General features: G+C 37.3%; 1 protein-coding gene across 2 annotated transcripts in view; it reads left to right on the top strand.

Annotated features, from left to right (window-relative positions):
* The window catches only part of LOC139967322 (actin-binding LIM protein 2-like), a 158,177-nt gene that overhangs the window by 10,559 nt on the left and 123,418 nt on the right, over positions 1-24,200 (top strand). Inside the window, exon 1 of one of the 2 annotated variants that reach the window (XM_071970996.1) lies at positions 3,053-3,731. The exons of the other annotated variant lie outside the window; for it this stretch is intronic. Coding sequence (XP_071827097.1) covers positions 3,695-3,731 — 37 coding nt within the window. The 5' untranslated portion in view covers positions 3,053-3,694. Of the gene's footprint in view, positions 1-3,052; positions 3,732-24,200 lie in introns of those variants that run through there. 2 annotated transcript variants of the gene reach the window in all.

The raw sequence follows: 24,200 nt of genomic DNA, 5'->3' as shown, positions 1-24,200 counted from the left end.
GCTCTCCTGTGATACATGCATTAAGCTACTTTATAGTCTTTGCTAATGTGTCATATAGTGCTTATGAGTGCAATTAAGTGATTTTGTTCATTGCCAGTTATATTCAACGATTTCGTTAACTTTATGCAGGTTGACATTTATGTACATTAACATATTAATTGCAAATTCCCAGTGTTTGGATTATTTTTATGTAAGACTGTACTGTATCAACTGCACAGTGGGCGTTTGAGTGATTCAGTGGGTGCTGTTATTGCGTGTGCTGTCTCTCATGTACGGTGTTGCAATAATTTGGTTTGAAAGTCTGTGACAAACTCAACAGGTGTGTTTGTCACGCAGAATTGTCAAATTTGAAATGAAGGTCTCTCTTTGTTACATTAAAGGGACTGTTGGGTGTGCTTCTTCCATTGGTTCCTCTCTGACAGAAAAAAGGGTTATTAAACAAAACAAAAATAAAAAATGGTACAGCCTATAATCATACTCCTGGAGCCGCTATCTTTACTTCGTCAGTTCTATGAGGTGTGTGTTATATCGTAAGTTCCAATGATTCCCCATGAAGCCAACTTTGGCATTCATCCAATTAAAATAAGCGTTCTTGGCATTTTTCATCCTAGGACGAAGATAAAAACATTTAAGAAAAGCTGAGAACTCTTCAGGGAATTCTTTCTAATTGTTGATTATTTTGAATTCATGGCTTGTTAATATTGAAAGTACTTCAACCTCCATAATTAAATCCTGCTATCATTGCCAAAGTTCAGGAGGATTGCTCGAGGAATTAAGGAATATGCAGTTGGATCATGATGGTGCATTGTTTTATGGAGACTGTGTTAGTTTGATTAAGAAGTCAAGATTGCCTGAAAGAAACTCCCCCCCCCCACTCACTACTCCAGCAATTGACCTTGTAATTATGTGTCAAGATGCTATATATACCGACTAACATCTGACCTCGAGCTTCTGTGTAAACTGTATTGCAACTGAATGAAAAGTATGCAGGGCATGAGATGAAGGGTTTAAAAATACTGATTTAGCTTCTTCAGTTTTATATCAATACTAAATGATAAGTTGAGATTGGGTGAGGAGGATATATATATATATATATATATATATATATATATATATATATATATAATATGCGTGATCATTGTCTTAGGTATATAAAGCCCTTCATTTAAGTTTTTTTTTAATATTAAGTTAAGAACAGCTTTGTGAGGATGACTTCGGAATAAGTTGTAAAATTTAACAAGTGCTGCTTTATGAGTCTGCATGTAATTAAGACCTGTTGTTGAAGTGGTGGGTTCTTATGTGAAGTAGGTGTTCACAAGAATGTAAAAAGGCTCTTCGGAATCCGAGGGGTCAGACTGACATAGCATGAAGATGTATGTACTGTAAGGCACATGTGTACCCTGAGCCAGATGAATCACGCTGTTCATATTTCTGTAACTCGATTCAGTCATTTGATGCAAGCTTGGGCTGAGACGAGGGCTAGAGACTAGAGAGAGAAAAGATTATCATGACAATAGTAACAATTGTAATAAACAAACAGACACAGAAATAGTTGTGGTTATATGTAGACCATCAATAAATTGACCAATGGGATTCTCCAGCGTTTTAATAGAGGGCGCTGTCATATCGGTTCTAAATGTGCATGGTCTATACTGTTTACCTATCTCTGCATTAAAGTAGAAAGATTGTGTGAAAGCATTCACAAGCTGGGAACGTGTTGGATCATTGAACTTGCTTACTGAAGCGCTGATTGACTGGTTCATTGTTCCACTTAAGCATTTTCGCCCCAATTAAAATGCCTTAGGAAACAAAAAAGTTAAGGTGCTCAAAAGCAGTTAGCTTGACTTAAAACTTCAATAGATCTCCACTTAATTTGAATTGTTACAAACAAAATTGTGTATACTACCATATGTAGTGATTAACTCATGGTTAATCTAGGATCTGCTGTCATAGATTACAGCTTGTCATTTAGCAAAACTAAGATAGGACCAATATGACCCCCCCCCCCCCCCCTTTGATTTAGTATTGTGGCCAGTGAGAGCCCCCATTTAGTGACAGATAAATGTTTCCAGATAATTGGGTTTTTCCCCCTTTCCTTTAAATGGAATATGGTACCTCCTCAATTAAAGGCAATGCAAATGCATCCTTAAACCAACTTTCAGCATTGTTTTGCAAATTTTTTACCAAATTACTTCCAAGTATGAATGTAGCGCTGATTCAATTTATGCTATTACAATTTCATAGCCCAGACACTTTGGTATAGCATATATTTTGAAAGCGATCGATGAAACAAGCAAGTTGGAAAAGCTCAAAAGTGAATTAAATTGGCATTTTCTATTTGAAATGTTACAGGAATAGTCAATTCAAGCTGTACAATGCATTCCATTGTGGTTGGATTTTAGTAGTAAAGGATAATCATTGTATATAAATCAAGACCCTGACAGTTGGAAGGCTGCTTTAAACTGCATGTATGTGTGTATGTATGTGTGTATGTATGTATGTATGTATGTATGTATGATCTGAATGATCTAGCAGAAACGATGCACTTAATTGGAAACATGACATGTTTAGGAGATGGAAGTACCAAGACAGATTGAATTCTTCTGCAGAAAAACAAATTAGTCATGTTTGGTCTGATGTGTAAACAAGTCTTATCTTTTGCATCAAATGAAATAATTAACAGCCTGGCTGGTTATATACATTCTTTCTGGTCTCATTTTCTGCCACAAAATTCACTTATATTTTGATTCCAATATTAGCTGGCTGCATAGCTCACATTCCAAGCACTAGTGGTCATAAAAACTGAAAAGTTACTGGAATTACCAACACCATAAAGTATGCCAAGAATTGCATTCAAATAGAAAGGTAAATACAAAAGAGGTCTGTTTGAGAAGTAAACAGTTTGTCAAGTCAAAGTAAATAACAAATAATTCATTCTTCTCTGGTCTACCTTCCATATATCTCAACAAATTTGACAATACTTGCCAGTAAATTCATGCTATACCCATGACAAAAAGAGCCGAAATGAACATAGCTGTTTTCAGGGTTGCCACACACAATAGCTGATATGTGGTTGCCAGGGTCTTTAAAGTACCATTTAGGGACTCATTTCAAAATCTCAAATTGGCATTCTCCTGCCAGCATTGGTGACGTTTCGGTTGAGTAACCCACTAAGGTTAAATCCGGCGAAGAATTCAAACAGCAGGACATTGCTGGCTTGGTTTTTACTAAACTCCAATCTTTAAAACTATTCAGCAAAGCAACGTTGGATTTTATTGTGTAAACAGCGAGTTTTAACGGTAGTTCACATTTTGAAACTAAATTTTGGCCTGTAGCTACCTCCTCCTGGTTATAAAAAGGAATCGATTATCTTTCATTTATTTGTTTTCTGAAGTTTGCCAGTATACATGTCCTGATGTTGTTGTATACAACCATCTATCAACCTTTGGACTCAAGTCTGAAGTCTTTTAAGTCAGTGACTAGCGGCAGATCACACAATAATACAAAACGGACCTGTTAGATTTTGCTGTGTGTTGACCAAGTGTTACCTGTTATTTACCCCGCATTTTGCAAGAATTTTCAAATTAAAAGCAGTAAAAGCATTGGAGATCTCGAGACTTCCGTGTGCTGATCTCGTTTGAGATTCGGATTTTTATTGGAATTATAATTTTTGTATCGAAATCGGAGGTTAACAATGGTTGTGAAGATAAAGCCAATATTTCTTTCTCCAGGTAAGTTGTACAGCTGCAATTTATGTGTTTGTCTCGATCTCAAACATTGCTCAGCATTATTGGCAAATAATTGTGCGTTCTACGACGTATGACGCCACTCTTTGAAAGTTGTGTAGGGATAAAATCTTCACCAAGCAGCACGTTTAAATTAGCAAGCTGGGGGAAAGGGGACGGGATAGATTATGGTGGTTAACAAGCAGGTTACCCTTTAACACCATGTAATCAGTGAAGGTGTTCACTTCAGATGATGTAAAACTAATCCAGGCCCTGTCATTATAAAATGTCACATGTCTCTGAGGATTATTACTCAAACGTTATATCAATCTATTTATATAGCACTTGAAATTCAAAGCAACATCCAAAGAGGATTGATAGTGCTGCTAGTATCCAGCACAGGCCTAACTGTCACATATTACAGTACTCCATTGGTATTGATACCAGGGAGAGCTGTTCTCTGGTGATAACATTGTATGTAGAAGATCTATATTAAAGTAACAAACATAATGTTCCAACACATACTAAGATTGTGTTTGATTGTTGTAATGAGTCTGTAATCACAAAGCAAAATATGCAAATTTGTGTCTGATGTATTTGAAGTATACACACATGATATAAAATATTTTAGGATATTGCAAATTTTGCTATACACTTAGTGCAGGCATATATGCTGACAATGTACTGGTTAATTGGCATATATTGGTTTATTACAAATACTTCCTTCTAGCAGTTAATAATATTTTTTATGATAGCTGGTAAAAGTCAGAAGTTAATTGGTACTGTAGAATCATTGACTTGATGTTTTTAATTGGAACAGGATATTACAATCATTGGTGTCACCAGTGAAATGGGGGGGGGGGGATAGGTTGTGCTCCCTTCCCACATGTTCTGTGTCCCACCAAATGAAATTTACTCTGCCAAAATAGAAAAAACAAAAAGTAGACAGAAAGGTACATAACTATTTGACTTCTACTGACTAGTTGTTAAGGGTGATCGATTTGCATGATGTAGTAGTGTTGAAAGCCAAATGAACATTGGATCTTCCCTTAGAAGTAACCCTTCCTCCTCCTCAACCCCCCCCCCACCCATGCCCACTTGTGAATGGTATGCTTTTACTGAAATCCATTAGATATTTGTAATGTATATTTTTGTGTATTCTCGTCAGCTACCAAATTTTCATTTAATACCAAATTAATTGTATTGCTGAGTATATATGCCAACGCTTGCCATGTACAACTCCAAATTTCCCACCATATTTGGAACTGAAAAATGCCACATATACCGAACATGGAAACTGTGGTATAGGGACACTTGTGTCAAATTTACAGTACATTTAATAGTCGTATGAGCATCCATTGTAGTACAATTAAGTGCATTTAATGCATGATTTCACTCACACTTGTCAGTCTGGTTGTTTTATAGGCTGTAATAGAGATGGTTCTATATGTACAAACAATTAAACACCTGCATTATGAGAGTATATAGCCTGTCACTGTAACACGCTGTACATACAGGGAGAGTAGTAACACTGCATGGAACAAATGTCAGTTTATTAACAGGCTGTTTATTGTTTTTATTAATTAGTAAAAGATTGATCTATTTCCATTGGCCTGGATCTTCAACACTGAACACTCAGCAAGTTTTGGGCTGATTTTCTCAGGTGATGCTTTCTCTAGCTACCCTGCTAGGGTTTTCTTATTTTCCAGGCTCTGCGGGTAACCCTCTGGTATAACAGTTCTGTAATAATAAAGAGAACATGCCTGTATGCTGTATGTGATAAGGTTTAATTTGTTTGCATATTTGACATTTGCAGAACAGAGAGTGATTGGCTGTGGTAAATTGGGAATTATAGGGCCTAAAAGGTTATTTGATTTGTTCTGTGAACATAACATTGTACCCTTGATCATGATGTCACATTAATCGAAAGAAAATAATGAATCCCATCTAGATGAATTTAAAGCGGGGGAATTAACCGTCATTATTTTGTTTGTAACAAACTTGGTTAAAACATGGAGCTGGTAAGTTTTATGGAATGGTATCCATTGAAACAAAAAAAATGGAAAAAATAAAATAAAAAATAGGACACCAAGTTACAGCTTTTTATTCAAAGATTCACTATTCTTCAGATTACAAAACTTACTTGAAGGCAGAACATAGGCATAGGAGGCCGGGGGGGCTGGGGGGGGGGCTGCAGCCCCCCCAACCAAAATTTTTGGTGAAAATTCGGGCAATATGCTGAGAATTTTTCGGGCACCTACTGAAAGAAGAATAACTTGCAATGTGTTTTTCATTTTTTTGGGGGTGAAAATTCGGGCAATATGCTAAGAATTTTTCGGGCACCTACGGAAAGAATAATAATTTGCAATGTGTTTTTCAATGGTTAAACTGATATTATTGTAACGACTTCCCCAATAATTATAACCAATATGGAAGGGTAATAACAGGGAAAATAAAACCAAAATTTTTCGCGCGCTCCGCGCGCATTTAACATCTTATTGTGCATGTCATATAGGCATTCATCAGTTATCAATGAATGCCTATATGATAGCACATTAAAGCAGCATTTTGCGTCCTTTTCTATGATTTTCCTCAACCGCACTGACTCCACTATGCCATAACGACATACATAACTAGCTTTTTCTATTTATATCTTACTTCAAATGGTGGCATAAAAGTCGAAAAATTTGCAACTTTCAACTTTGTTTTCTCCAAGATATTTTCTTGGCTAATATCTTAGTTTGCTGTTTTGTGATTGATATATATGTAAAAAACCTCGATGGACATGTCAAAAAAGTAGAAAACGGGGACCAAACGCAAAATGTTGCTTTAAGATGTTGAACGCGCGCTTACAAAAAAAATTTTTGCTTATATTTTTCGGGCAAGTTGTTTCAGCCCCCCCAAATCAAATCAGGCTCCTACGCCTATGAGGCAGAACACCATATGTAAAACCTTATTATATTTATAGTTATTATTATAATTATATAGGATGCCCATGGACAAAAGTCCAACATCGACATATTGCAGTACACCAATTTACAGTATTTCACTTCCTCACCTACTGTACTAGTCTCCTAACTATGGAACGCGAAAAGGGCAACCGTATTTCGTTGTCTAAACTAAGTTTGTTGCTGTCTAAACTAAAGCTGTTGCTGCTAGTTTACCATGTTGCTGTTGTTCGTTGATGTCTAAACTTACGTTGATGTCTAAAGTCACGTTGACGACTAAACGCGCCTTAATGTCTAAACTCACGTTGATTTGTAAACTTACGGTTCATGTCTAAACTCAGGTTGATGTCTAAACTTACGGTTGATGTCTAAACTCCCCTTGATGTCTAAACTCACGTTGATGTATAAACTCACGTTGATGTCTACACTTTCGTTGCTATCTAAAGTTCCGTTGTGAACACATTATGAACGAACATCATTCTTTCTTTTCAAAAAAAATTATAACAATCAACCGCAAGTTGCTTCCGTGCAGTGCTAACAACATATCTATTACAGAGATTTTCATGCTAAATACGGTTACATCTCTATGTTCCGACGTCTCTATGTTCCGACGTCTCTATGTTCCGACGTCTCTCTATGTTCCGACGTCTCTATGTTCCAACAAATTTTTTACCCAAATTTTTTCGGACTCAATTTTTTTTGGACCAAAATTGTTGACCAACATGTTTTCGGACCAACTTTTTTCGGACCAAATTATTTTTGACCAATATATTTTTATGACCAAATTTTTTTGGACCAAAATTTTTGACACCAACATGTTTTCGGACCAACTTTTTTCGGACCAAATTTGTTTTTGACCAAACTGATTTTGGTCCCAAAAAATTGGAGTACAAACAATTAAATTTCGGGTCACAAGCAATTTTCGGTCACAAGCACTATTTGGGTCATAACAAACTTTGGGCCCTTTTTTTCCTGAAAAAATTTGGTGCGTCCAAAAAATTGTGTCCCCCAAAAGGTAGGTCAGAAAAAATGTTGGTCCAAAAAATTGAGTCCCCCGAAAAAAAATTGGGTCCCAAAAAATTTGGGGCCCAAAAAATTAAGTCCCCCCAAAAAATTTGGTCCGAAAAATAGACCAAAAAGATTGAGTCTCCAAAAAAAAATTGGGTCCGAAAAATTTGGGTAAAAAAAAATTAAGAGTCCAAACAATTTGTCGGAACATAGAGACGTCGGAACATAGAGACGTCGGAACATAGGGATGCCACCCTAAATACAGCCAATGATGTTTTCTCAAATTTCCCGAGATTTGTTAGGTTAATAGTCCCTTACCCATTGTCTGCAAACATGCTTGCATCTTCAGTGCTCAATGAACGCAAAGTATGATGGTTTAACTATGTAACGCGAAAAGGGGGGGGGGGGAATCGTTAATGTCCTGATTTGTAGCAACAGCCATGTAAATATCCTTAACAACCTGATTTGTCAAACAAAATCACGTTGTTAACGATATTTTCATGATAGTTGATACAACTCCGAGGACGTTATTTACGATATTATGTTAATGTCATATTTGAATAATTGTTTTATCACAGAAAGTTATGAGTTGAGACAATCTATGAATTTTGCGGGAAGCTACCACAACATCTCTGATACTGAAAAGGACTTTAAATCTCACAGTATGTTATGTTCTCTCCCTTTTTGAGAGTTGATAATGTAAAATGTGCATTTATACCACAGTTATTTCTTCGTTGCAAACTTGCGTAAATTTTTGCGGTCCCTTTGACCACGTGCTTCAAGTCATGATTCTGGTGCAACACTAATTCGTGTGCATAAACTACTGCAGTCATACATCGTCAAAAGTAGTCATTGAAGTTTCGACATTGCGTAAAAATGTTATTTAAATACTATAATTTTCGTGGAGTTGGTTGTTTCCAAATACTGAAAAGCATCCAAGGTAAATGTTGGATCAGTTGCTCTATGGTTGGATGTAGTCTGCGCTTTGTGAGTAACACGAGGGGCACAATATTGAAGTACGTAGGCAATACACTCACAGAACTAGTTCATTCGTAACACCAATCCAGTTCGGAGTTTCGATTTGCGAAAGGGATTGTGTTGTAAATGGAATATACACAAACCTCGCTCAGCATTGTTAAGAATTTTAGACCAAAAAACCCGCTAACATGTTATGCAAGAAACGAATCATCCAAGATACACTCGAGTTTTGACTAAGGCTATGTGTTGTAGGTAAGGTGATATGATCTTTTCTCCACAAATTTTCAGGATATGCGCATGTGCAGTTGAAACTCCTAAGTTTGAACAGGCCTAATACAAATTGCGTGGAATTTAGCGAGATATGCACACTACATTTGCGGGGATATTTGAAGAGTTGGGGTTGCTGGTGAAATCGCTGCAGGTCAAAGCATCGAGGTACTATATACGGAGTTGGAGAGGAGGAAAGAGTGGCAGGGCAGGCGAAATGAAGGTCGGACGGCCGCCCTTGTAAAACAGCGATGCTAGGGCACTGGATGGCATCCGCCATATATATATTGTGTAGAGCATTCACAAAGTACAGACAGTGATAAGATCGCATCTTCTCAACTATATACACTAGTAAAAGTATAGGTCATATAATAAACGCAATTGGTGTTCGATCGGGACGAAAACATTTGTCTTAGTAATATTACTGTCATTCGTTTTACTTGATTGCCGACATTCACAACATTTCCAGACATCATTTAATGGTTCAATAAATCAATTTTAAGTACAGTATTTTATGCTGGCATTTTGTCTTGACACTCGTTTTACTTGATTACAGACATTCCCAGATTATCTCTACACATTGTTGGAGGGGCTCAATGAAATCAGTTTAAAAGTGCAGTATTTTTATGCTGGTACTTTGTCTGGTACTTTGTCTGGACACTCGACGTTGTACTTGATTTCCGACATTCACAGCGTATATGCATAGCCTATAACATTATAACATTTTAAAAGTTGTTTACCGTGCAGCTCCTATTCGTATGAGTTGTACTAACGCACATGTTATCTGATAGGCTGGCTGTGGGAGATACGGTAGCTTATAAAACAAGGTTTCCACAAGTTTGCGTTTGGTGACTCCAAATGGACTTGGACCTCCAAGACCCCTATTGTTTTTGGTGCAGGTGTGTATAGCCACGTACAGTAGACTGACCTGTGTTTATCATGCAGTAGTGTTAATGTATCAAAATGGTGGTTCGGGCCATTTCTATAGTAACAGCTAGTTCTGCTTATACTAACACCTTTCTAGTGTACTGAAGTCATCGAAACCTCAATGCATTTTGCATTTCTGGTTTACATTACGCGGTTGAGCAATTTTGAACAGCGCCGATAGCAACAACGTAAGTTTAGACAACGACGTATGTTTAGACAACGGAAGTTAAAACAACAACGTGAGTTTGAGCAACAACGTGGTAAAACAGCAGCAACAACTTTAGTTTAGACTGCAACAAACTTAGTTTAGACAACGAAATATGGTTGCCCTTTTCGCGTTCCATACCTAACAACCACTGTAACATTGCCCTCTTCTAGCACTTACAACAGTCACAAGATCTGTTCAACTTGAGAGATCCTGCATAGTGAGTGTCCATCATGTGCCGATAAATGTTCTAGAGAGTCATAAATAGCAGCACTACATCTGTGTGTACATTTGAGAGAATATGACGTGAATGGTGCGGGGGGGGGGAATAATCCACACTGGATGACTGCGGTCAAGTAATAAATAGTTCACATGGTCATGCTCTCTGCATGCTCACAACTATAAACAATGAACCAAATACACCTGTAGGCATGTCACTATGAATGGTTCAGTGGAATGAAATTTATATCGATTTGATCTGGTTAATTGATCCATCATTAGATTTGATACTACCTAGTACCTTGATGTTTCATTTTACATGTTTGTTGATCATTCAGTTGACATGGCAACTGTTGATCACTTGTTGACATGGCAACTATAAAGTGACCAACAGTTAGTAATTCCATGGAGGTAAAAACAGACCTCCATGGTAATTCAAGGTGTACTAGGATATTTATGCCAAAAACCTTTTGAGAGATTACCACAAATCTAGATGTAACCCACCCATGCACACCATAGGTGTTTGACCCATGCATCTACAGTTTGTACAGAGCTGAGTTATTCTAAATGCCTGCCAGGTCCTCACCAGATGTGGTTTTGTTTGATTGATATTATCCAATGTGGTCAAAGGTCACACTGGGGATCCCTGTGTATTTATTATATTTTATGTCCTCTGTTCAGAGGAAATAAATCAGAATTGATTCCCTCTTCCTCCCCTGGTAGGTTTAATCCTAAGGGTCTTTGTAGGAAATTTTTAGCAAATATAGATGGTTTGTTTAAGCCACATATTCCACATCAGGAATTCCACAGACTAGATTTTGTTATTCTAAGATCTCCTTGTCTCCATGTGTTCTAAAATTTTACTATATTGTTATCTATTAACCGTGACAGTTTGAAATTAAAGGAGAATATATACAGCAGCACTTGTATATAAGTTACAATCTGCAAATCATACATTGTTATAAAAATGAAATAAAATTTGTAGGAATACAATTAATGACGTAAAATTGGTATCGATGTCTGTACCAGCAGTATGGAATCCAGTGTATATCCTACTATGGAGATGAAACAGTACCATCTCTTTAGGGATTTCCCTTGTCAAAAATTATCAAACAGAATTGTTGTGTAAGCAAAGCAGGTCTTGCAGCCGCATTCTAAACACATCAAATTTAACAGCACTTGGCTAATCTCATGAGGCTCATATCTGTTGAACCAGCCTATGGGCTACCCTGGATTTTGATGTCTTCAAGAAATGAAATTTGTATATTTTCAATCAAACTTTCCTCTTTATAGTGTCAACAGAAATGAGGTGATGCTCCTTTAAATAACAAACCTATTCTATACAATCTCTTTCATGTCAGCTCGTGAGAAAAAACTTTTCCAGGCAAACACATACAATTATTCTCCAGATCAGATTTAAAGGTGTTCCTGAACTTGCCCCCTCCCCAACCCCATAAACAAGTTGAAGTTAAGATCATTGACATGCCATTATGTGATATTTAAAGTACTGAAATATTCAATTTGTAGATAATTACTGTGTCCTATTTTGTTTCACTAATTAAGAAGACCTGTACAACTATCACTTTCTTTGCAGATGTTTGTGTGTTTCAAGAATACTGTGTTTATTGACATTTGTTTTTACTGAAATATACATTGCTCTTGGTGTGACTTTCTAAGGACATTCACCTTAAAAAATATTATATCCCTTTTCCTATCATGTTGCCCTCCGGCTGTGTGCCCTTTTCATCCCTTGTTGTTGCTTTTTATGATTACCTCTAGTAAGTACTGCTTAATACTGTAGTTTGCATAGATTTGTAAGAGTTCAGTGTACTGTGTAAAGCTACACTTTGCATAGTATGTGGTTGTTTCCGTGTTAGCCTTGGGAAGGAAAAGTTATATTTCATGACAAAACAAGCCTTACTTCAGTGCACCAAAAGCAATGCTTGGAAACTAGATGGAAACAACCAGAAACATCAAAAATTTAATTGAAACAGTCATTGGTGTACACAGTCTTTTAGCATAGTAGGAGAGTTACCAAGTATTTACAACTTAAATCCCTTTACATATCAGGTAAATATTTGAACAAGTTTCTTAATTAAATTGGAAGTTGCCCATGAATGTTTAACATTGTGTCACCACAATGATCCTACATCACACCATAGCAAACTGATGTACAGGCTTTAAATTGTTGTGGCTGTTGAACATTTATCAAGTCTGGTCTCTGCATGCATGCAGCTCACAGCTGACTATGGATGTCATGATCAGTTGTGTCTGTGCGTACATATAGCGTACATATAGTATGGCCAACACTGACGCGCTGCATGATATGATGTTTTGATATTTGTCGTCAACAGTAAAGTTCTATATGACATATTTCAGATTTTCAGAAGAGAAGAACTTAATAGCTATAACTATGACATGTTTCAGCTTTGCCTACCAAGTTCATGAGGAGGTTTCACATTCATGAAGTTATTTCTGGTTGTCAGTCGACTGATCACGTTGATCGTTTGTTCATGTTTGTAGACTGCCAGTGTCAGTTAATTGGTATTTCTTTATCTCTGTAAATACAGTAATTAGGTGTTTCTGCTGAGTAATCAAAGTCCACTACAAGCATATGTTTACTGACACCTATCAACCTAGCTATTACGCTGAATATTCATAAGTGTAGTACTAACCAATCATGACAAAGGTTGCAATTGTTTGAATGCCATTAATTATTTTGAATTTATGTTCCTTCATTCATTGCCAGTGGGCTTCTCATGCAAGGTCAATTATGAAGGGAACTATATAGAGTTAACAAGTATACTACTAATTTCTAGCAGACTACCCTACTGTTTTATACTCAACATGGAAAGATTCTGCCAAAAAATGCACTGAACTCTCATGAAATGTTTGTATTAAATACGCCACTGGTTTTTACACAGTGGTGCCTCCAAACCTGGCATTCAACAGATTCTGCATGATTTCTGTTGTGAAATATGTTATCGGTAAATGTATAAGTAACAAGGAACCAAACAGCTCAGAAATGATTAACTATAATGATAGAAATAAGATCCCAGTAGCAGCAGTGCAACCATATACCTGGATGTCAAACATCCTGTACCGGAGGCCAGTTCCCACCATCATATCATAATATAGGGGTGATTTGACAGATCTGTCTAACAGGAATCCACTTTATTTCAGTCCTGCACTCTTTAGAATGTATGTTTACATGATACTTTATAACTAACTGTAGATTATATATGTTCAGTGTAGTTCAAAAAATGAGAAGGGTTGTTCTCAACTTCTCGGTGTACCTGATGTCAACAGAGATGTTTAATATGTTAACAACATGCAGCACGCAAGCCACCTTTAAAGTTGAGAGGTTGCAAGAACATGACTCAGCATTAATGATGTATTGTCAGGAATCTACAGTATGTATGGGTCATATAGCATGGATGTGGTTCACACATAGAGTAATATGCAATCATCCTTTGGTGATAATGTAAGTATAATGATATGCTGCGTTTTGGTATACGCATTAATGATCATACAGTAGAAGACATACTGTACCTCTTCTATGTGTTCATTTGTCATCGGGCGATTAGAGCATTCCTGACAGATTGAAGCCACTCACAGTTTGAGATCGTTCTAAGTAGCAGCTGTTGCGTACATAGATGTGTATGTTATAGGTTACCATAACAGTGGTGTGAAGGTCAAAGGTCATCATGCAGTATTAATTAGCTTCACACATTTTACTATGTTCAAAGTAGACTGACAGTTTTCAAAAGTGCTTTCCTTGGGAGTTTCTCTGACCCCACCAAATTATTAGGACACATTGAAGAATTTCGTTCAGTTATTAAATGACAATGAAATGTATTAGTCCATGAAATTTTATCATATTAAAGTGACCATTATTAGCATATTTATGGGCTGGCCTGAAAGCTGAGGATTTCTAAAATATCCTCTACATGTCTGTCTTCACTTTGTGATAGAGCGATGTATATCCCAAAGTGTATTACCCAAAGCCCTATCACATATCTGTATCACATGATAATACAAATCAATTAGTAAAATATATATATATATATATTACTATTTACTTTGCATAGATCCCCCTATAGAGTTAAGTGACAAGGGCAACTACTATTAAACAGCAGATCTTAGGTTGCATGATTCCCCAAGCGTTCACACTATAATCTTGATGCCAATTGTGGTGTCGGGATCTCCGATGAAAGGGAGACTACAATTGTGTGGTCTGATCCTGAGTACTTCAGTGTCACACCAGAGTTAATTTCCTTTAGTTAATTGCCTTTGTAGTATCAGCTCCCCCCCCCCCACCCCTTATTAGCTCATACCAGCATGCTGGTGTGAGCTATTGTTACAGTGCGGCGTCTATCACTCTATCATTCTATCACTCTATCCGTCAACAATTGGTAAAACCGCTCCCACTCGCACAGTGTTTGATGGAATTTCATGAAACTTGGACACAAGGACCATTGGGTATAGGGCCATGAGAGATGGTCCGAAATTTGGGGTCAAAGGTCACCTGTGGGCCGTAATGGGCCATTTTGTGGAAATACGCAAAATGCTTCTTCTCCTACAGATTCTATGGTACAATGTTGAGGGTTTGTCACGATAGTACTATGGAAGTTTTACCTTCAGGGTGTTCATGAATTTGAGATCAAAGATCAACTAGGGGTCTTTTGTGGCCTGGGCCACGGCCCTATATTTTCAAATTGCTTCCGTTCGTACAGTGTATGGCCAGTTATAATATAACTTGGTCACAACGTTCCTCGGGATGAGGGTTACAAGGGGTGTTCGGAAAATTGAGGTCAAATGTCATTTAGGGGGTCATCGGGGGTCATTCTTTGTAATATTTTCAAACATCTCAATCTCCTCAAGATTTTGATGGATAATATTCAAAGTTGAACTGATGATTGTTGGATTGGGTATGAATCAGGTGATGCCTAATAATTTTTGGTCAAAAGTTAATTAATTACAATTAATCCCCATTGTTTAAAAAAATCTGAGCCTTCACCTTTTTGCCAAAGCTCCTTTAATTTGTCTCCCAGTCTCTGCATTGTTTGTTTACATTTGTGGTTAAGCTCTGCAGAGGCTGTTAGTGGAATTAAAGCAGTATTGGGAGTTGTTATTAACTGTTGAACTGTAAGCGTGAGAGCCCTATAGCCAATCAGCACTTGCCGATTCTTAGAAGTCTTTGAGCCTGAGGTATGTAAGCAGCCAGCCAAAATTTTGGCAAGGAGTGCTTGTGAAGTTATGTGTGCTCAGGTAGAGGGGAGTTTAATAGGGTAGGTCAGTGGTATTGTTTGAGCATGGAGCTATAAATAGCTCCATGGTTTGAGAGAGTGAGTAAAATAGGATTTAAAGGGGGAAAAAAGGAATTATAGCTAGTGGTGTGGCCAGGATTCTGCTAACGGAGGGGGGGGGGTATCCCTAATGGGCCCAAAATTGGTGGAATCTGAAAAATGGCCTGAAATTTGGTGGGCCATAAAGTTTTGTGGGCCCTACATTTTTAAGCTCGAAAAGGTATGAGCTTCTGCACCATTGGTGCTCTAGTTACATGTATGTCGTCAGTTGTGTACAACGATTTTGCTGCTAATTATAACTCCAGGTCCTTATCTTTTCTGCTTTTTGAATCACCTAGTTTGACAATCTTCAATATCTGGGAATAATGTCAAGGTTACAAACCCCCCAAGGAGAGAGCACATTTACAAACTTTGTGAAATTCAAGCATGCTAAAATCTGATCAACACTACTCACTACACTTAGTGAATTATTTCCAGCTCTGAGTTTTCTTATAATGTCTTTCATAGTACCATGGCTTAATGAAAAGGAGAAGAAAGCAGGCCGTCTTCTACTAGGCTAGTGCAACTCTGCTGCTAATATTTTATAAGCAGCCTTTTGTTGGTATTTAACTGAATAATAGTTTCAAACATTTGCTGGTCATGTTTTTTGAAGTATTTGAGAAACTACTTCAGTCTATAGATAAGTATTATCTCTTTGTTTGCTTCTAGTGCTATTTGATTTTGTAATGTATAAAGTCAATACTAAAATGCAGCACATATTCATGTTATGGCTTTTAATGCAAACTGATGTAGGCCTATAAATAACATATTGTAATAGATACAGACCTGCAAGCTTCATACTTCTGCACAGGCGCGTAGCCAAGGGGGGGGGGGCGAAGGGGGCAGCCGCCCCCCCTTGAGCATATTTTTTTTTTTTTTTAATGTTTTTATGATATCGCTAGTATTTTCAAATGAGAAAATGCTAAGATGCAACTTACAAGGCCTGGGAAGTGCCATTTCCAGCGATCTGGGAGGCATTCTAAGCCAAAATTTTCTTGTACGCTTCGCGCCAATCATGGTGGCGCTACGCTTAGATAGTTTTCAATGCCGAATGTACAGTTTCGCCCCTCCCTTGGCAAATTCCTGACTACGCGCCTGCATCTGCATATATGTGTTCTGAAATATTTCTTTTCTGTAAATCAGGGTCTAACAGAATGTCAGGATTAAAAAAGCCATTGCTCATAAATACCCCCCCCCCCCCAACCCGATACAGTAAGTCTCGTCCAATGGTGATTCACAGTGCATGTTTGAAAAAAATTGATAACATCAGAAGTAAAATTAAGAAAAAGAAAAGTCTATTACTGAACATAATGGATGTTTCTGCACGTGCTCTCCAATGTCAGTTTATTTACATGGTTTGCTTCAATTTTGAACTGCTGCCACTATTTGGATTAATGAAGCCCCTATAAAGGAAGTACTGAGACATGTATAAACCAAACTTTACATGAACCAACCCAAGATTTCCATTTTGAATGATACTTTGCTTTTGTTATGAATTTTTATGATAACCGCAATGTTTGTTACTCTAAATTAGGTCAGCAAGTAGCCTATCATACATGTACAAGCAGCCTATATAAACATTTATGGCACTGGTTTGATAATCTTAGACCAGCTTCTTCAAGTTTTCTCTTATTATTCAAGTACAGTACCCTTTCATTACAGTGGGCTGAAGACAGAGCTTATATATGTATTAATAGGTCCAGGCATGGTTTCAATATATTTATTAGCCCAGACTGGTGCCATTTATCCTGTATATGCACTAAGGGTGTGAACCGTCTGCATGATTCAAACATTGACATATTTATAGACATTTGGTCATTAGTGTTTTTTTTTATTCCAGTGTAGGAATGGACATGCAGTATTAACCAAACTCGGAACAACAATAGTCTACCAGCCCTGTGCTGATTAAAAAATAAACTTGTTTATGATTTAATTTGCTGTAAAATCAAAGCATGCCTGACTGTTTAACATGTTAGACAGTGTGTACATACAGTACATATGTTCAGGTGAAGACACAGAAGAAAGCCATGACATATTAATGTTTATATTTCAATAAAATCCTTCTTGAAACAAAATATCAATATCAGGTAGGGAATTTTCAACTTTGCAGATCATGTAAGCTCATGTGTAGCTATGTGTATTTGTTCAGCTATTGCAGCCCTAAATGGTCACTTCGAGAGTGCTCACTTCTTTCGTACACAGGTTTAGAATTTAGTTGTTAAGGAAGAGAATTTTTTTATTTAGAGCAGGAGGTAGTTAGCAATTTACTTTGTTCCTCTTGTACCTGTCTCCAGTGTACATATATAAGCATTTTCCTCAGCTATTACTTAGTTACTAAATTGGTAACATTTTAGCACTTTAATTGACCAGATTGACTAGATATTTAATTGACTAGACATAGCAAAAGCTTGAAGTTCTTAAAAATGTAAGCAAAAGGCCTTATTCAAATTTTACTGTTTCAACTCTTGCATACCCATGTTATTATTCAAATCCAGCTAATATGACTATGTTAACATGTCACAAACTGTGATAAATTAGTACTGGTCTGACATACTGGTCAACAAACTCTGCAATGTCCAAAAAAGATCAACATTTTCATGAGTACCCAGCAACTATATTGGACTGAAGGATATTTGTTCCAATATAGATTATTTTAAAACTGAATTGTTGCAAAATATTTGTGGACAAAAACTATTTATATTGTGAAAAGAAAAAAAACAACTAGGTAATAAAATGTCGAAGATAGCTCTAGTGAACTGTATAATTGTGCTGAGCCACAAATACTCTCGTGAGCCTAAACCAAAGTTATATATACTAATTGCTTCAGCATTTGAGGTCAGTGACAAAATTTAAGTTGTATTTAATCCCTGACAATTTAGCCATAAAGTTACAGATTAATCTTTTGTCTTTCTTTGTTATGGACTATTTTTTCGTGGTCATGCTGTGAATTGTACTCTTAATTATGAATGAGAAGGACAGTGTGTTTCAAATGACAGTCTGTCATATTGTCCTTGTTCAGTGTGTCCACAAGAAACCTAACTGTATTTGTAGTCTTTAGGTGTAGAAAAAAAAAGATACACTTTAGAATGTAGTTACTAGAAGTTACATTAACATGGGAACAAGGGGGGTCTTCCCGATGTTCCCGGGGTTCAATGTTCCCAGGGTTTGATATTCCCCGTTTTCGTGTTATTTCAATGGCTGACGATGAATACGAGGTTCGTTGTTCCCAGGGTTCGATGTTCCCAAGGTTCGTTGTTCCCAGGGTTCGATGTTCCCAGAAATATCGATGTTCCCAGGGTTCGATGTTCCCAAGGTTCGATGTTCCCAGGGTTCTATGTTCCCAGGGTTCTATGTTCCCAGGGTTCAATGTTCCCAGGGTTCTATGTTCCCAGGGTCCAATGTTCCCAGGGTCCGATGTTCCCAGGGCTCGATATTCCCATGGTTCGATGTTCCCAGGGTCTGAGCCTGTCCCCGAGCACGGTCGGGCAGCACCAAAGCGGACCCTCTTAATTCTCGGCCTCGTGGAACTCTGGACTCTCAGGTCAACACTTCTGTGCGGCTCTTACTGAACAACGTCCCTTCGGGTGATTTTTGAAAAAAAAAGGGACATCGAACCCTAGGGACATCGAACCCTGGGAACATCGAACCCTGGGAACATCGGACCCTGGGAACATCGGACCCTGGGAACAAAGAACCTTGGGAACAATGGACCCTGGGAACATCGAACCCTGGGAACATTGGACCCTGGGAACATCGAACCCTGGGAACATCGAACCCTGGAAACATCGAACCCTGGGGCCTGGGAACATTGGACCCTGGGAACATCGAGCCCTGGGAACATTGGACCCTGGGAACATTGACATAGCCCCGAACAAGGTTGGTACTATTCAATCAAGTGTGTTACATGTATAAAATAGTGTACGCTCTCCAATTAATTCACAGCTCTGTTTACATTAGTAAGTACTCTGTAATCTGTACTGTAAAAGAAATATTGACACATCATCTTTCTATTAGTGTATGACTATGGCCGGGTAATTAAAGAATAATGTGACTTGTTTATGACAATGTTTGGCTTAAATCTCATGCACCACAAAACATGCAAAACATGCAGAAGATAAATATATTTTACAAGATATGTCAGGATGTACCACTACTGTTAACAATCCATTAGAGCAGTAATACTAAGGTGAAATTTGATAGATGTTAATGTATTTCTAATTATACCTGGCTGTTGGCCAGAACATTTTGTTATGGCAGAGACCAGAGACCCAATACCCCCAAGGGAATGAACCCTCAATATTACATGTCATGATATTGTATGATTGAATATGTGATATGATTAAAGTACTTGTTGTTACGCACACTGACCAGTGCAGTTGGCCTCATTCAATTTGAAGCCAGCTGCATAGCTTTTGATTAGTTTGTTTTGTTGCTATAGAAACCTTTGTGCCACTTATCAAAAACAATATTGCTCTTCTACAGTTTGATAGCTCCCTTGTTATAAGGTACTGATGATGGGTAGACTATATTATGTATGGGACTCACCTAGTTGTTGGTATAGAGACAGCAATGGAAAACGTGAGCTAAGCAATGTATGTATGTATGTGTGTATGTATGTATGTATTTTAGATAACTCGCGAAGAAGCCATCATTGGCTTATCAACAGGCCCATAGCCAAGGGGGGGGGGCAAAGGGGGCAGCCGCCCCCCCTTGAGCATATTTTTAAATTTTTTTTTTAATGTTTTTATGATATCGCTAGTATTTTCAAAAGAGAAAATGCTAAGATGCAACTTACATGGCATGGGAAGTGCCATTTCCAGCGATCTGGGAGGCATTTTCAGCCAAAATTTTCTTGTACGCTTCGCGCCAACCATGGTGGCGCTACGCTTAGATAGTTTGCAATGCCGAATCTACAGTTTCGTCCCTCCCTTGGCAAATTCCTGGCTATGCGCCTGCTTATCAAAGCTGCAAGCTGACCGAAGTCAGTCTCTTAGATTCATATTTAATGTCCATGATTATGAATTGTCAATTGTCAACAACTGTAACTGGACGACATACATTAATCTTGGAGTGACTCGAACAGGGGACCTTATGATTGAAAGGCACCGGCGTTAACCACTGAGCTAACACTCTGTGGTGTGTCTTTTTGTGTCTTTTTGCGTCTTTTGTCTTTTTGTGTCTTTTTGCTCATGAATATTCAAAGTGAGAGGCATAAATTGATTGACAATCAGTATCTAGGGTAATTCATTATTTTGTATCAGTAGAGACATGATTCATGATTTGTGAACTTCCTGTTTTGGGAAAGTGAAGGTTGCATAGTGGTGCAACAAGTAATATGGCCTAGAACCATGATATATATATGTATAATATATACATATTTAGTTGTTAGATCTACAAAATTGCTGTTGTCAAATCCATTTCTCACTTCAGCAACACAAGAGAACTGTGAAATTGAAGAATCCCTGAATCTTAAAGTGGGACTTTATAAATAATTCAGGGTACTAAATATAACTTAGGCAGCAGCTAAATTTTGAAGAAATGCTTTTTGTATATTTCCAATGCTCTTTGATACCAAATTATCTCAAAGCATTGCAGCTGTGTTCATTATTGCATGGCTTGTCGAGGTTCACTTCACAGAACGATGAAAAAGTCTGATAATTTTGAACATTTCTGATTTCCATTTTGATTGCAGTTTTATATACAGCAGGAGTGTCTGGGTGACAAAATGTTCGCCGTGGAATGTGATCATTATTAAAACATTCATTAGGTGAAAAATTAAGTTATTTAGAGGGATGCCTTAGTTTGACCAGTCAAACAATCTTTGTTACCTTCTCAGTGGGCTCAGTAATATTTCTGGAAACTGCGGACTAAGACAATAGGCTGCATTCACATACCCTAAATTGATGGAGAGAATCATTGCGTGCTGACAGTATTCAGTGAAACTTGAAAATCTAGTTATACCTTGTTGATAGTGTACAAAAACATTTTCAAACAACACTTAATTCCCTGATTGTAATGCAACATATACAGTACTCAAAAGTTGTCAAGGAATATGTATGTTAAATATGTGTTGTTACAAACTAATTTGTAAGTTTTGGGGAATATTGTAGCTATTGTACAATTTTTTATTGAGGGTTTGGGAGGGTGTTAGGAGGGGCCTTTGGTTTGCATAGTTTATAATAAAATCGACTGTAAGATGGGTCACACTTACTTTATGCCAAATAGTTGTCAGTTATACACCTTCATTCCATTTCTGCACTGTATGCCTTGTGATAATAATTTCTCCACACTTGGAATATGGATCACCGTTGAAAGTTCATCTTTTGATAATTTATGACTGTCATGCTAATGTTTACCTTAGCTTTATGGGTCCAATGTAAACTGAACTGCATCGGGTGCGTATACTCTGCAAGAGAGACGTGTCATTCTGTTTAAGAGATATGTGAATTATGGTCTGTAAAAATTGTTTGCGAAGAATAAAGTTGAAATCAACAGGTTATATTTCTTCTGGACTGTTACGGTGCATATCTTAGTTTGTCAATGATAGTTATATACTACTTAGTGATGCACATGTATGTACAACATACATATGTGTACTATATGTGTAATGATAGACTCAGAATGGAGCAAAAGTATTGTTTTATAAAATTTATATATTTTAGACAAAGTTTCATCTATTTTAATAGCTGTTTAAGACTCTCCATATCATCAAGTTTTGAAAAGGTTCCTCACAGGACCACAGTTATTGTTTTATAAAATTTATATATTTTAGACAAAGTTTCATCTATTTTAATAGCTGTTTAAGACTCTCCATATCATCCAGTTTTGAAAAGGTTCCTCACAGGACCACAGTTATAATTATCTTTTGCAAAATATCATTTTCAATATATGCTGAGATATATATATTACACATTCATCTTAACAATGGTCATAATTATAATGTCCTCAAAACAGACTAAGAAATACTAAAAGAATGGTGTGACAGATACTGAAATCCCTCTCCCTCCCAATAAAGCACTTTACTAATCCATTTGCAAGGAATTTACCCATACTGAGACATGTAATTGTGAAATTTTTTGATATCACATGTCTGAGTGAGAACAATTTTGACTGGAGATTTAAGTTGCCAGGAATGTATATATACTGCTGGAATCTCTAAATGGCAAGTTTAGCATGTTAGAACTTGGAGGCAATACTGCGTGATGACATTTTAAGTTCGCTGTATAATGTATTGTCCATCAGAATCAACAGGGAGTATATAGCCTCATGTGGATGTGTAGGTGTTGTAAGAAGTTCAACCTGAGGGTAAAATTATTGATTCAAATAACTGTTCTGGATGGAGCCAGCGCTTATTTTCAAAATTTTGAAATGTGTATCTAGTTTTAATCTCCAAACAGTCTTACTGATTCAGTCAGTTCATTTTTTCTTTCTTTCTTTCTGTCTTTTTTAAAATTTTTTATGGCAAAACATTTCTTGAATATTTTGTGTATAATGAGGGTCAAAGGGTCAAAGGTTAGCTGCTCCCCAGTTTATTTATAAACTAAATATTTTATGTTCAAAATTTTATGCTAGTATATGTTCAAAGGTTGAAAGGATATATTTCTTCTATGACTATGACTATTTAACCTTGCCAAAAAAGTTCAAAACATTCTTTGTAAACACATGCAGGGTCTGTTTTGTGTTGTTAAAGAGCTGTACATGAAAGAGAGTATCATTTTTATTGCATCGTGTGGCTGGAGTGAAACGTTGTGCTCTGAGTAGTGTCAGGTAGTGAATTGCACTCCTGTACACCCCAACGGTCCATTAAGTTGCAGCCTGGAGGATTTGTCACTTTCCCTTCATTCTTTATGGAAAAAGTGTGTCTATGGGTTTTCATTGGTCTAAAACTTAGATCAACCCACATTTAACTGTCCATTCATAAACGTATGTACGAGCCAACAATTGAGATACAAAAATTGGCCACAGGGACCAATATCACTGCAATACGAAGCCTACCTGTCACAGGGTGTTCACACTTTGTCTCAGGTGTACCGAAAGCGTAGGCTTTAATATACAGTTAGAAGAAAATCTCACTGATTTTCCAATATTTCCTAGCACAATTATGAAAAATAGCTTTGATAATGTGTGCACAAGCAGTACTTGTTCCTCATCATTCACTGCTATTTTGACCTCAGGTCACAGAAAACACCCTGATGACAGGACAACAGTATTTACTTCGCACCTCGCTTACCTGTCTCCCCACAACCTTAGCACCTCGTTCTACCGTGTCTAGAATGAACTGGTAACCTTTTTAACACTGCGCGCCCTCTATGACTGGCTCTCCCTTTCAATGCCCTTCCTTCTCATTCTACCACCCAAAGTGTCTACATCTTGCGTTTTTCGTCCGGTTTTTCCCTGTGCGTTTTTCGTGCGGAACAGTATTCTAAATTCACACCTCCCTTACCCATCTCCAGTCAAGTATCAATGTAATGTCAGAGTTTTCTCAAAATTATCACAAAATGCTGCTATTAAGTAGACCCTACCATTGTAGCTAGTACCTTCTCATAACAATTAGTATTGTTATTTAAAACTACCT

This window comes from Apostichopus japonicus, chromosome 5 (assembly GCF_037975245.1).
Source record: "Apostichopus japonicus isolate 1M-3 chromosome 5, ASM3797524v1, whole genome shotgun sequence".
NCBI classification, from domain to species: Eukaryota; Metazoa; Echinodermata; class Holothuroidea; order Aspidochirotida; family Stichopodidae; genus Apostichopus; species Apostichopus japonicus.
This window is presented reverse-complemented; position numbering and strand designations above follow the sequence as displayed.